Here is a 15,389-nt window from a genome sequence, read left to right as displayed (position 1 = left end):
AAAACGTGATAAAAGTTGTAGCGAAGATTTTATGTTTAATGAATTATTTTTAGATTTTGAAGAAGTTTTACTTCCTTGCATTACAAAACTTTTTGGAAAATTGTTTGATTCCGGATTTTTCCCAGAAATGTGGTCACGTGGTTGTATAATTCCAATCTATAAAAAAGGTGATGTTAATGACACAGGTAATTATAGAGGCATAACTTTGGTCAGTTGTATAGGTAAATTATTTACATCTGTTCTTAATAGAAGACTTATGAAATGGGATAAAGACAATAATGTTATTTCTGACGCTCAATTCGGCTTCAAAGAGGGTTGTTCAACTATAGATGCAATATTTGCACTCCAGTCATTAATTAGTAGAACTTTAAAAAATAAGCGAAGATTATATTGTTGTTTTGTTGATTATAAAAAAGCCTTTGACCTCATAGATAGAAGCAGCTTATGGAGTAAGTTAATTAGACAAGGAATTCAAGGGAAGTTACTAAAGATAATAAAATCATTGTATGATAATGTCAAATCTCGTGTAAAATACAATGGCCGCATTTCAGAGTATTTCCCTAACAGAATCGGTCTCTTTCAAGGGGAAATTTTATCGCCAATTTTGTATAGTCTTTTCGTAAATGATTGTGAAACCAACTTTATCAATGAAAACTGTCCATCTGTTGAATTGGGTATGATATCTATATTTTTATTAATGTACGCCGATGACTCGGTTCTAATTGCAGAATCACCGAGCGCTTTGCAATCAATGCTCGATGCAATGTTTACATATAATGATAAATGGAAACTCAAACTTAATGTTCAGAAAACAAAAATTGTAATATTTCGGAATGGTGGACGCTTAAAAGAAGATGAGAAATGGTTTTATAATAAGGTAGAAATTGAAGTTGTGAACGAATTTAACTACCTTGGTATGCTTTTTAACTATAATGGCAAATTTAATAAAACACAGCAACATGCCGCAGAAAAGGGGAGAAAAGCGTATTTCAGACTTATGAATAAAATGAAAAACCATTATTTTAATATAGAAACGATATGTTCAGTTTTTGATACCTACGTTACCAGTGTTTTAAGTTATGCTAGTGAAGTGTGGGGCTTTCACAAAGCTACCGAGGTTGAAAAAGTACACTCACTGTTTTGTAAAAAAAGTCTAGGCGTTTCGAAAAGTACTAGTCACGATTTAGTTTATTTTGAATTAGGCAGATTACCTATGTATATAGTTAGAAAATTGAAAATTTTGAAATACTGGACTAAAATTAAAGATACTGATAACTGTGTGTTGAGAGCATGCTATGAACACAGGTTACTAAATAATGATGAGTGGATAGTGAATATTAAACTAGAACTAGAAAAACTAGGATTAGGGTATTTATGGAACAGCACTTTTGAAAGTAAAATTACTTACAAATTAATCGAAAGCAAATTCCAAGAAATTCATATTCAAGAACTGCTATGTAATATTCGAAACTCTCCAAAAGGTTATTTATATCAACATTTGATAGACAATTTTGGCTTGCAATTTTATTTAAGGAAACCTATCGATCACCGATACAAGAAGTACATATCAAAAATTAGATTATCGTCGCATCAACTAAATATAGAGAGTGGAAGATACAGGAATGTAACAAGAGAAAATAGGAGATGTACATTATGCAATAATATTGATATTGAGGATGAGTTCCATTTTATTTTAAAATGTTCTTTTTACATAGACTTACGTACTAAATATTTGAAACCATACTATTATCGTAGACCTAGCATTTTTAAACTTATTCAACTCATGAGTGTGAAAAATGTCAAAGAGTTAAGTAATCTTGGAAAATTTATTCATTTTGCATATAAACGAAGGTCAGAAGCATTATAAGTAAATACTTGTTGTGTTCGTTTCAAATATTATATTTCATTTCTATTGAGATGTATTGATGTAATGTTTATTCCAGTCGGAACAACAAGTACTGCAGACAGTACACATAAATATCTATCTATATGCAAAGTATACATATCGGTGTCTTTCACATTATTTGTGTAATACTTTGACTCAAAGAATACTTATATAATTAATAAGAACATATATTTAAAATTGTGTTTACGTCGCAATCGATCACTCTCCAAATGTGAAATTATGTTTATTACAACATGTTCATTAATGTCAATTAACTATGTAAACCTTTGGGCTGTAAGGCCCCTGGAATAAAATTGAATTGAATTGAATTTCCCTTTGCGGATGAGCTGTACTCACACACCGTGTTAAAGATTTACAGGTTTAAGTCACCGATACTCGGGCGTTAGATAAACATGTCTTCTTTTTAACGTGTCCTTTTAACGAAATCAAGTTATTTACTTGAATAAGGAACAGGTCTGTGTGTCGCTTGACATGGTATTGAATACGGTTTCAGTCACTCAGCTTCCGCAGCATGCTTCTATGTATTGTGATAACTACAATTAGGCAACTCACCAAGATGGTCGCTAGTCAGCAGTCAAGGTGAGGTCCACAGGGATATCAAACTATATGAGTCGCTGTAGAAACGAGAGAGTTATCAGTCCTCGGGTGTCGAGGGGCACATGCAGTCGCTTCAGTCTCTAGGTTCATTCTAGTCTAGCCGGCTCTAGTCGGGGTCACTCACCTACTTGTCAGAGTCCAGGGTATGTCAGACGCTTGACAGGCAAGCCCTTTCACAACACTCTCCCCTGTCATATTTAGGTGGTGATGGGTAACTGACAGTCCTCAGTCAGCATCAGTATCCAATAATGACCCTCCTCAGTCATCGCTCCCAAGTACGACCTGGCCGTCCTCAGCCAGGGATGTATTGATCAGAAAAGCTAGAAGAGGTTGCTCCCATTCCTGTCCGTGAGCTCTAAAACCTCAGTGAGGCTGAGATCCCCTCGTATCTGGGATACATGGCGAGCTGTATGGTCCAACAGATGGGGAGCACTGCAAGGGAACTCAGGGCTGACTAGGAAATAGGGGGCATCTGTCTCCAGGAGAAGCCGATCAGCAGGGATACTTTTAACGGCCCGGCGTTGAACATCACTAAACTTGGCCACCATCCCTGACAAGCTGAAGTAGGTGTTCGGGAATCGCTCCAGCCAGACCCTGATCACTTCCTCTGTCCCGCTGAAGCAATGTAGTTGTATTTTCTGCTCCAGGGGTACCCATTCCCTCACCACGTCAAAGCACCTCATATAAGCTTCCAGTCCGGTGGGGTCATCCCTCAGTCCCCGGATGTGGAGGATCAACACCTGATGGGGTTGAATGTGGGGCAACAGACTCCTTAGTTGTTCCTCCTGGCGATACCACATGTCTGGGGAGCGGACAGTGTGATCAATCCCAACTTCTCCGAAACCGGCAACCTCAGGGACACGCAACAGCTCCAAGAAAGCCTGTCTCTGGGGTGGGGTCAAGATGTGTTTGGGGTGCACGCCGATCGCCACCAGATACCTTTCTTTCAGTAGATCCTGAATGTCCTGGGAGGAAGGGTAGGTATCAGGGTCACAGAAAACTACCACCCCTGACATCTTCAGTACATACTCCTTCTGAGGTACAGGTACTGCCTCCACCAGATCGCTCACAGACGCCTTGGGGGACAGCCGAAGCTTTCTTCGCGTCCGATCCAAGTGGAAATGGCTGTCAAACGCGTGAATCATGGGTAGGAAATCCTCCTCAGGCAACTCGACCTCGAGTTCCTCTACGGGTTCAGGAGCCCTTTCGGACGCCACCTCATGAACCACTGTTGCAGGTACCTGTTGTGGAATCACCTCCGCATATGTGGACCTCAAATCTGCCAAGGTAGTGGATGGTAGAGCCTCTGCCATTATCTTTAGGCTCCGCCAATGTAATAGGACAGCCGGGGAGTTCATTAGATCCAAGTCAAACGTCTTGGGGACCGACCAACCCATCACCCTGCTGAGATGATCCATGGCCTCCTGTTGGCTATCCGTCATCTGCCACCCTTCCGCTATAAGCTGGTACCGGCGAATGTGGTCACAGAGATCCTGGGGGGTGGCCCGAGGTCCCAGCATACACTTAGCCATGGTCACCAGACAGGAATACCGAGTGAGTGAGAGATCCTCGGATAATTCTTTCCGCTCACAAAATATTTCAGGAATGTGTTCCTCAATCAGATGAAGCTTGGGGAAGGATCACCTCCAGAACCTTAGAGGGACCTTTCTAAGATTGCGTCGTCATGGCCTAAAACTTAAACCCAAAAAGTGTGTTTTCTTTCAGCGCAGGGTGGAGTTTCTAGGGAGAATAGTCAGCGATAACTCTCTGGAAATGTCGAAGAGCGACATCGAAGCTGTGAGGAATTGGCGAACTCCTACTTGTTCTAAGGATGTGGAACGATTCCTGGGATTAGCTAATTATCATCGGGGTTTTATCAAGGACTTTGCGGAAATCGCAGTTCCTTTGTATAGGGTAACAGGAAAACAGGGGTTCTCATGGAAAGAACCTCAACAACAGGCCTTCAACATTCTTAAAGATCGGCTAACTAGTCCCCCTGTATTGGCCTTGCCGAATGGGACAGATGAGTTTATACTGGACACTGATGCTTCCAATGAGGCCATTGGAGGGGAGTTAATCCAGGTACAGGGGGGAGTGGAGAGGGTGATAGCTTATGCTAGCTTTGCCTTGACACCAGAACAGAGGCGGTATTGCACTACCAGAAAAGAGCTACTGGCAGTGGTTAGGCTAGCCCGACAGTTCCGCCATTATCTCCTGGGGAAACCTTTCTTAGTCCGGACGGACCACAATAGTCTCACATGGTTATTGAGATTTAAGGAGCCACAGGGACAACTGGCTCGATGGATGGAAGAGCTAAGCCAGTATAACATAGTGTTGAAACACCGGAAAGGGGAACTACATGGCAATGCTGACGCTCTATCCAGGTCAACCGTTGGGAACAGTCACTATGTCCATGGTCTGCAGCCCCAGGATCTGCCCTGTAAAGGGTGCCCTTACTGCCAAAGAGTCCACAGTCAATGGGCGACGTTCATTGAAGAGGTGGATGATGTTGTTCCGCTGTCTGCTGTGGAGAATATCGCTGTCCTGAGGAAGCGGGATACCGAGGAGAGTACAGGGGACCCAGTAACAGTAGAAGTCAATAGCCTGTTATACAGAGTATCAACTCTCACAGAAGATGGGGGTTTGGTGAGTGTTGTGCAGACCCAGTCTAATCATCCAGGGAGCTGTTGGGGATTCTCCTTGGAAGAGATTAAAAACGAACAGGAATCAGACCCGGATCTCCAATTAGTAAGAAACTGGTTGATAACTCACCAGGACCCGTCCGATGGGGTTTTGTTCCTGTCCAGTGCCGCAGCCAAATTCTATTGGATAAATAGAGAACTCCTCCTGAGGGTTGAGGGTATTATATATATACGTAAGAAGGGGAGCCAGGAGAGGTGTTTGGTTGTGCCAAGAGGTCTTAGGGATTTAGCTCTGCAGCTGCACCACGACATTCCTGCAGCAGGTCACCAGGGGATAGCCCGTACCATCGCCCGTATGAAGGAAAAGTTTTATTGGTATGGGATGTCTAAGGAGGTAGAGGGGTATGTACAAACATGCGAGACATGTAACCTGAACAAGAAACCCAGCAGGCATGGCAGACATCCAATGGTACCATACCATGCAGGAAACCCGATGGAAAGAGTCCATATAGACTTCTTGGGGCCGCTTCCGAGGACGGAGCAGGGAAATGAACACATCCTAATGATGGTGGACCAATTCACCAAATGGGTGGAAATTGTCCCTCTGCCCTCACAGACGGCTGAGGTGACAGCCAAGGCTGCTGTTAACACTTTTTTCTCGAGATTTGGAGTTCCATTCAAAATATTTTCAGATCAGGGACGGAATTTTGAGAGTAAACTATTCTCAGCTCTCTGTGAGACCTTGCATATCCACAAATCCCGGACCACTCCTTATAGACCGTCCTCAAATGGACAGGTTGAAAGATACAACCGGACTTTAATGGACGCGGTTCGATGCTTTGTGGGAAAACGCCAAAAGGACTGGGATGTGTTCCTTCCACAACTGGCTGGGGCTCTCCGATCCACAGTTAACCGGGGTAGTGGTCAGACACCAAACATGATGATGCTCGGTAGGGAAGTGAACCTGCCCGCAGATCTCATTTTCCAGCCAGGGGGCTCCGAAGAGGATAGAGAGGTGCCTGCTTACATCTCTGAGCTGACAGAATCCCTGCGGATAGCGCACGAGGTGGCACGGGACAGGCTTGGGCAGTATCAGCGTAATATGAAACGCAATTATGATCTTCGGATTCTGGAGCGTTCGTACCAAGAAGGGGATATTGTTTATATTCTGGATGATGCTGCCAGAAAAGGGAGGAGCAGGAAGCTGAGTTCCCCATGGAAGGGGCCGGGGATTGTGGTCGAAAAGATCACACCATACCTGTTTACCATCCAGCTTCGCAACAAGATCGTGACCCTCAATCATGACAAACTCAAGCCGTGTCGAGATCGACAAGTCCCCGCATGGTTGCGTGATTTCACGGTTCCTCCCAAACCCATATGCGACAGCACTGACGATATGGTGTATTGTACCTGTCGACGCTCATGGGGTGGGCAATTCATGATTCAATGCGACTACTGTGACGAATGGTACCATGGAGCTTGTGTTAACGTGGCTCCCTCGGACGCGTTGAATATCAACCGGTATAAGTGTACAGGGTGTAAAAAGCAGGCAGTATGATATATCTATTGTGGTCTTTATATCTTATATCTTTACAGGATCATGAACCCCATTCAGATAGATGCTAATAGGCGTGCATTAGAGCTAGTGAGGAACGCTACCTCTGATGGGCTGCTTGTGGATGCCGAGCAGCTTTTTCTCGATCTGTTCAAAAATGACAGGTTGTCATCAGCCACACTGGAGAGCATTGTCTTGGACCAGGTGGCCATCGCAAAACGGAAGAACAATCGCCAATGGCTCCGGAGAGCTGCTGCAGCGGCCACAACATTGTTTTCGGACCAATGGGTAAGTGACAACATTTGGGAGTTGCCCAAGCGACGAGGCCGTCGTCATTTTCCCGAGACATCAGTTTTTGAACCTGTGGTAGACTACCGCCGGTCGGTAGACCCTACTATTCCTACTGTGGTTACGGAGGATGTACGTGGGGGAGATAAACATACCCCCCCTGCCGCTCTGGGGGCACCCCCGATACCAGAGAACAAGGAGGGTGGAAGTGACGAAGACCAGAGACCCAGAAAAGGCAACACCCTTGCCACTCTAGCGGCAACCCGGGTACCTGAGAATAGGGACTGTGGGGAAGACGAGGATCCGAGACCCAGGAAATTACAAATACAGATATCCACGGGATCTAGACCTGTGTCTAAGAGGGAAGACTTGACCAAGAACAACCCTAAGGGTGGGAGGCTAACAAGAAAAGCTAGAAGAGGTTGCTCCCATTCCTGTCCGTGAGCTCTAAAACCTCAGTGAGGCTGAGATCCCCTCGTATCTGGGATACATGGCGAGCTGTATGGTCCAACAGATGGGGAGCACTGCAAGGGAACTCAGGGCTGACTGGGAAATAGGGGGCATCTGTCTCCAGGAGAAGCCGATCAGCAGGGATACTTTTAACGGCCCGGCGTTGAACATCACTAAACTTGGCCACCATCCCTGACAAGCTGAAGTAGGTGTTCGGGAATCGCTCCAGCCAGACCCTGATCACTTCCTCTGTCCCGCTGAAGCAATGTAGTTGTATTTTCTGCTCCAGGGGTACCCATTCCCTCACCACGTCAAAGCACCTCATATAAGCTTCCAGTCCGGTGGGGTCATCCCTCAGTCCCCGGATGTGGAGGATCAACACCTGATGGGGTTGAATGTGGGGCAACATACTCCTTAGTTGTTCCTCCTGGCGATACCACATGTCTGGGGAGCGGACAGTGTGATCAATCCCAACTTCTCCGAAACCGGCAACATCAGGGACACGCAACAGCTCCAAGAAAGCCTGTCTCTGGGGTGGGGTCAAGATGTGTTTGGGGTGCACGCCGATCGCCACCAGATACCTTTCTTTCAGTAGATCCTGAATGTCCTGGGAGGAAGGGTAGGTATCAGGCTCAGTTGGTACAGCCAAGGGTTATCGCGTCGGAGACCTGAGTTCGATTCATGTCGGAGCGGTCGACTGCAATGTGTTTCCCTATTTTTTGAACCAATGAAGATGATGGTTGATTTATGGGTGAGGTGTATTGAGCCAATGAAGATGAGGATTGTTTTATGGGTGAGGTGTATTGAGCTAATAAAGATGATGGTTGTTTAATGGGTGAGGTGTATTGAGCCAATGAAGATGATAGTGGCTTTATGGGTGAGGTGTATTGAGCCAATGGAGATAATAGTGGCTTTATGGGTGAGGTGTATTGAGCCAATAAAGACGATGATATATGTACACATCCATATACAATATTCGCATTAAAACTTGCCCACTCAAAATCGTAACACGAGAGCTAAGCAGATATTACACAATGAAATACATACAAAGTTGGTAAACCAGACACTAGATGGTTAAATCTATAATAAACGGGTATTTTTGTTTTTTTTCTTGTTTTTGATCAAATTGATTAATTAGTTATATTTAAAAGGAGGAAAGGTTATAGTTTTTATAAAAATGAAAAAAAAAAAAAAAAAAAAACGACCACGTGTCCGATCCCGGAAGTATGACCACGTGTCCCATTCTGGAAGTGTAGGCTTGTTGTTCCATATCGAGAATTTGATGTCTCCAGTGTTCAAGGAAAAAACCGCAAGTCACGAATACTTTTTGTGGTAAAGCAATTAAGATGATAAATCGGTAGGTGTGTTTTATTCCCATTGGAACTTTCTAGTATTTTTTAAGAAGGCAAAATATAACTGCATTATTATCGCATCTCATTGAAGATTGTATCTACAATTGTAAAATACCATCACATTAAATCAGGTATTAGAATTATATAGCTGTCACTTGCAGTTATTGAAGTATGCTTCAATTTTGATAACCCATTTCGTAAACACGAACGAGACACCTGAATTTGATATCGTTTTGCAAGTCTATATATATGTATTTTGCGATTCACTATATACAATGGTAGGGAAATGTGCGAGGAATAGGAATGTGCTCACTACCTAGTAGAACTACAACACTCGCTTTCTAACAACAAAAATGTGTTGATATTTGTAATGTTTTGGGACTAAACTTGGATAATGTTTTGGTACCAAATGTATAAATGTTTGTTTGGTGACCAAGAAGCTTCTCGGCGACGAGTTTATAGCGTAGTCTCACTGGAATGTTATGTACGATAGCATGAAGTTATTTGTCACGCTGACAGAACACTGACTACAGTCGGTGAGATAAAACAACCAGTAATGGGTGATGGGCGATAAACTTGTAGACAACAAAATACGAAAACTTTGGGTATATGTAGTCACTCAATTCCATATGAACTACGGTAAAATTGACATATTAAATAGGAACACTGCCCATCCATGTATGTCTCTTGACGAGTCTACAATTTGTTTACATTTTACTTTGAACGACTGAATGATACTGAGTAATCGTTTATTTCATTTTTTATCCAAGTTAAAACTTTCTTTCTCGACATTTCTATCTATCTATATAGGAGAATAATGTTGAATTTAAAACTCGAATAAATATCTACAAATTTGTACACATCTACTCATGTAGTATACCAAAATGTGTGTCTGGATATGTAGTTCCTCAAAATGACCAATGATTTACTGTAGATGACAACAGTTTCTGCTGTAGATTTACTTACTGCTAAGATGTAGCAGGGAATACAGCGTACTTCTAAATCACACAAACAATTGGAGCATTTGTTTGATGGGATTTGACTTAGGTGTACATATAAACATTTATTTTGATTTGACCTTGACATGCAAATGGCGGATGTGAACAATATTAAACAAATATGGCATAAACAGAGGCATTTCTATCAATGACAAACTTCTATATCATTCTTTTAAGGCATCTGATCAAAGTAAGAAGGACGTTTTTTATAGAATCATTGCTTAGCAACACGAAGGTTCGGAGTTCGAATCACCAAGATGTATCATATTCATATTTTATTATGTTTCTAAAAATAATACCATTTATTTTTTTTGATCGTATTTGAAAGATATTTTCAACAATAATGCATATTTGATATAAATATTTATTATAAAGATGATAAAAATGTTGAGATAAAGAAAAAATCACTTGGATAAAAAAAGCCTGAGTGAAATCATAGCCGATTTACTCGGTATCATTCAAAGTAAAATGTAAATGAACTGCAGCTTCGACAACAGGCATTATGACATTGATGAGTAGTGTAAAATTCCTAATTCAAATTCAAATTCTTTATTGCATTTAGCTTTACAGCTCATTTGCATTGTACAGATGTAATAGTACAAAATTCAGTTGGCGTACATACGGGACACTGCACATATAATTATATCAATTAATTAGAGAATGGACAACATCATTACATCAGAGATTTTCTCAAATTATTTTCGTCGTACACAAATTTACTTAAAAGATTTAGCTCTTTTACATTTGTTGTGCTTAATAGTTGGACAAGCTTAAATACACATGGCTTTTTCCAATAATATTTTTTTTTTATAAATTTCAGCCTTAGATATTGATAAACAGGACATACAAGGAAAAAATGGAATTCATCCTCAAGATCACGATTAGAATCACAAAATTTACAGATACGTTCACTCCTAACTATATTAGAATAACGTCCTGACTCAATACACAAGTTATGTGCTGATAACCTCATTTTTGTCAATACAATACGATTTTTCTTTGGTATATATTTAGTCAAATAACTTTGTAATACAACATCACTTACCAAGTGTCGATATAAATGGCACTTAGGCGAATTTTCTAAAATAACAGATAATTCTTGATGTGCTATGTCACTAATCCTTTGCTTGATCAAAGGTAAGATATTTGAATTTATTGAATGCTGGTTTATCCATACTTCACCATAACCAAGACTGAACAACATATCTTTGACACATTCAACCCAGTTAAATAAAGTATTTGATTTTGGTAAATTCAATAAAACATCATATGCGGTTTTCAAAATACAGTTATTAGAATTTATAATTTTGAACCAGTATTTTATCATACGATATTTTCTGGCATAAAAAAGTGGAAAACGACCCAATTCAAAATAAATCATAACATTGCATGTAGATTTTTTAACATATAATATCCTTTTACAAAATTCTACGTGTATCTTTTCAATATCTGGCGCTTTACAGCCACCCCAGACTTCAGATGCAAAACTTAATACACTGTTCACATATATGTATCAAATAAATTCAAAAGTGTAACATAATTCAATTGCATAGATTTACATTTTGAAAAAAGGGCAAATACTGCCTTTTTGCTGTTCAGACAACTTTTTTTGTAATGTATTAAATTTATTATTAAATCTAAAAACAACTCCCAAATATGTAAATTGGTCTACAACTTCCAACTGTTTACCATCGTAAAACCAACAATCATCTTTATGTAATTTGCCACTTTTTCTAAATACAATTACTTTTGTTTTTTCCACATTTACAGTTAGACTCCATGTCTGAGAGTAGTTATATAGGTTATCTAACATATTTTGCAAATCACTCGCAGACTCAGCAAAAAGGACGAAGTTATCCGCATACATCATGAGAAAGAGGCTTAACTCCCAAAATTGGTAGTCATTTGTTCCTTGTTCAATAAAATAATTTTCAAAGTCGTTGACGTATAACGAAAACATAATTGGGGACATAATTTCCCCTTGGGCGAGGCCCATATTGTTTACAAAAAATTCTGAACATCTTCCATCGACAGTAACACATGATTTCACCTGTCTATACATTGAATTAATAGTTTTAAGTAATTTTCCTTTAATCCCAAGTCGGGATAATTTAAACCACAAATTATATCTATCTATAGTCAAAGGCTCTTTTAAAATCTACAAAGCAACAAAATAATCGTTTCTTATCATTAAAAGATTTGGTAATTATAGCATGAAGTGCAAAAACTGCATCGACTGTGCTTACACCAGGACGAAACCCAAACTGGGCACCTGTTACCACACTGTTTAGTTCAGACCATTGTATAAGACGGTTGTTTAAGATTGACGTAACAAGTTTTGCCATACAGCTAAGCAGGCTAATACCCCTATAGTTGGTAGGGTCACTACGGTCCCCTTTCTTATGAACAGGAATAATAACAGCTGTTGACCAAGCTTCAGGAAAAATACCTGATTTAACACATTATTGAAAATTTTCATTAAAACAGGGTTCAAATATGTACTGCATTCAATAAAGTATTCATTAATAATACCATCTAAACCATGAGATTTCCCTCTTTTTAGCCCACTAATGGCTTTTTTAATTTCCTGAACGGTAATTAGTTGGTCTAATTCATCAAACACAGTATCTTCATCCTCATGTTCATCTATTTGCTGTACTTGAACATTATTATTAACAGAGATTTCTTTAAAATGATTATAAAAATCGGACATTGTTGCTACAGGTTTGACTCTATTTCTAGAAGAGAATTTTTTATAGAAATATCTAGGGTTATGTGTTCTTAGATGATCCATTATATCACCTTCTACCTTCCTATACATATTCTTACGCTTCCTCTCAGCTATTTTGTACTCCCGTTTACTTGCAAGTAGCTGTTCATGATTATCATGAGACTTATCTCTATTAAAAATACGAAGTTTCAACAAATATCGGCCTCTCAGGCGTTGTAGTTCATCATCGAACCACGGTTCGTTTTCCTTTGAGACATGCGACCGAGACCGGAAATTGTATTCAGACCGTGTCGCACGTGCTGACCTCTCAGGTCGCTCAGCTTGTTCCACTTTTGTGAATGGAGATAGTAAATCTAACAGCTCATGCGTGACATTGTAAACACTACTGTTAATAGACTCTGGGGTTAATTCACCATCAATATTACTTGCAGTATTAATCCTATCGATATTATCACGTATTACAGTAATACATTGATTCTTTAAGGCATTGTTCCATTTATGTACAGGCCTCTTAGAGCCTGATAAATCTACCTCCGCCTTGTCACCAGGTAAATTCGACTGAATTAACTAATTAACAAGTTCAAGTTCAAGTTCAAGTTTTATTTTATTTGAGTGTCACATGTCAATACAATACTTGATTAAAAAATGTACATAAGAACAATAAAATACATATTGACATCCAGCCATTATTGGCTTATGAGACACTAATTACGAATAAAATCTATTAAAAGCTATCAATTATGCTATCCGTTATTGTTAAATTATACAATGATTAAAATATATAGATTATCAATGTCACATACTTATTTTTTTGGAGTTCAGAGACTAACACTAGTCTGTAATAGTTATGGTATTATCAGGCTACACATGAGCCTTGAATTAATTAGTAAATAATTGTACTGCATATTAATGAGCAAATTGCTCATCTTAATAATTAATTAAATTTCACACTGGATATATGAAAGTTACAACTGTACCATCCTATAGTGTAGAACATGGTTAGTCTCCAACCCTCATATATACAAAATACAAGATATTACTTTCAGGAGAATTAAACATACTATAACAATGCTGTTGGTATATATTTCCTGCATTTGTACGTATTAAAAATGGTAGCTGCTAATATAAGCTATCAGAAATGCTATCCATTATCATTGATATCTACAATGATTAAAATCTATCGATTATCATTTTATCAATATCACACTTATTTTGAGGTTCAGAGACTAACATTAGTCTGTAATGGTATTATCAGGCAACATACATCAGCCTTGAATTAAGTAAATACCATAATTGTACCGTATATCAACGAGCAAATTGCTCAACTTAGTAATTAATTAATTCCACAAAAACCATCATGTAGTGTAGAACATGGTTAGTCTCTGGCTAACCCTCATATATTACAGCATACAAGATATTACTTTTAGAAGAATTAAACATACCAGGGTTCACGCAGTATGATACATATACTATAACAATGCTATTGGCATATTTTTCCTGCGATTGTACATGTTAAAAATGGTAGATGCTAGAAAATGTGGCTCTGCACTCTGCATTATACAATTTAACTTTTCTGTATCACTCATATTATCAAAAGAGCCATTTTCCAACTGCATTTTGGTAAAAAGGCTATGCCTGATATCTGAATAAAAATCACAGCTTATTAAAAAATGTTTTTCATCCTCCACCAACCCTTTTTTACAATATATACATAATCGTTGGCATAGAGGGGTTATCGGTTTGGTATATCTGCCAGTTTCAACTGCCAGTGAGTTACCACATCTATACGAGGCTAGAATGCGACCGTGGTTTCTTGGAATATTACATTCTACATATTTTTCACGTGACAATATATGTTTATATAATCTGTATGTTCTCAACTTATTTCCATTAATATTACCACTATCATTCCAAATTTCATTGAACCAGTTCATCCTATCAACACTTTCTAATTTATGCATAAATGATTTTAACACTAGTTTCTTATTACCATTACATCCGAAAGTAGCAGGGTTAAAATCTAGTTCAGTTAAAACAGTTTTAACTCTTGATTCCCATGATCGACCTTTAGATAAAGACCAAGTATGAATATGATACAAAAGTCTATCGGTTCTGGTTCCCTTCAGGCGTAGCCAGTATCTTATAACTTCAGTTTTTTGTTTGGTTCCACACGAGTTCCATCCAAGATCACCACGGAGAGCGGCTGACGTTGCGTTTTTACTTACTCCTAGGAAAAAGCGACTGGCACGATTTTGGACAGCAATAATTTTAGGGTATTTAGTAAGTCCCCAAAGCGATGCACCGTAAAATAATACTGGTTCTACTAAAGTAGTGTATAACTTTTCAAAAACGTTGAACAACATACCTCCTGCTGCGTAGCTTTTTGATATTACTGCACTGAGCGCTCTACTGGCCGACTAAGCTAGTTCGTTCGCAGTATATTTCATGTCCAAGAACTCATTCAACCAGAGTCCAAGGTACTTGTACGAGTTTATGAATTTAATATCCGTTTTACCACATTTAAAACTGAAGTCTGAACGGTCTTTTCCTTTTGTGCGGAAATGTACAATATTGGTTTTATCAGTATTAATAGCCAGTCTCCATTTACTACACCAGGTATTTACTATGTTCAGCATGGATTGCATGTCTTCCTCCGACTCTGACAGTAGGACAATATCGTCTGCGTACATGAGAATCCCAATGATGATTTCGTCTACTGATATACCGAGTTGCGCGTCCTTAATTTCCTGCGCTAAATCATTAATATAGATGGAACAGAGCGTCGGTGAAATATTACACCCTTGCTTCACTCCGTTGTTGACAGCGAAGAAGTTGGTTAGATTGTTGTTAACACGCACTGAACATGACAT

At 39.5% G+C, this 15,389-nt stretch overlaps 2 protein-coding genes across 2 annotated transcripts; both read right to left on the bottom strand.

Moving 5' to 3' along the window:
* Positions 1-2,823: 2,823 nt before the first annotated feature.
* On the bottom strand, positions 2,824-4,035 carry LOC117343428 (putative deoxyribonuclease TATDN2). Its single transcript, XM_033905772.1, has one exon. The coding sequence runs from the start codon at positions 4,033-4,035 to the stop codon at positions 2,824-2,826; it is 1,212 nt and encodes a 403-aa protein (XP_033761663.1).
* Positions 4,036-7,435: 3,400 nt separating this feature from the next.
* LOC117343412 (putative deoxyribonuclease TATDN2) lies at positions 7,436-15,389 on the bottom strand. The gene is made up of 3 exons (XM_033905756.1): positions 15,144-15,389; positions 7,536-8,045; positions 7,436-7,486 (listed from the first exon to the last, which is right to left on the bottom strand). Exons 1-3 carry the CDS (start codon positions 15,387-15,389, stop codon positions 7,436-7,438), a joined length of 807 nt encoding a protein of 268 aa, XP_033761647.1.

Source organism: Pecten maximus, chromosome 2 (genome assembly GCF_902652985.1).
Source record: "Pecten maximus chromosome 2, xPecMax1.1, whole genome shotgun sequence".
NCBI lineage: Eukaryota > Metazoa > Mollusca > Bivalvia > Pectinida > Pectinidae > Pecten > Pecten maximus.
The sequence above is the reverse complement of the archived record's forward strand: the minus strand, read 5'-3'. Positions and strand labels throughout refer to the sequence as shown.

Excerpts from the sequence above, each read along its gene's own strand:
- LOC117343428 (XM_033905772.1), bottom strand. The coding sequence starts at position 4,035 with ATGGCTAAGTGTATGCTGGGACCTCGGGCCACCCCCCAGGATCTCTGT.
- LOC117343412 (XM_033905756.1), bottom strand. The coding sequence starts at position 15,389 with ATGTCATGTTCAGTGCGTGTTAACAACAATCTAACCAACTTCTTCGCT. Across the intron at positions 8,046-15,143 it reads TGCAATCCATGCTGAACATA|GACATTCAGGATCTACTGAA; the intron begins GTAAATACCTGG and ends CCTTCCTCCCAG. Across the intron at positions 7,487-7,535 it reads CAGATGCCCCCTATTTCCCA|CTCGCCATGTATCCCAGATA; the intron begins GTCAGCCCTGAG and ends TGGACCATACAG.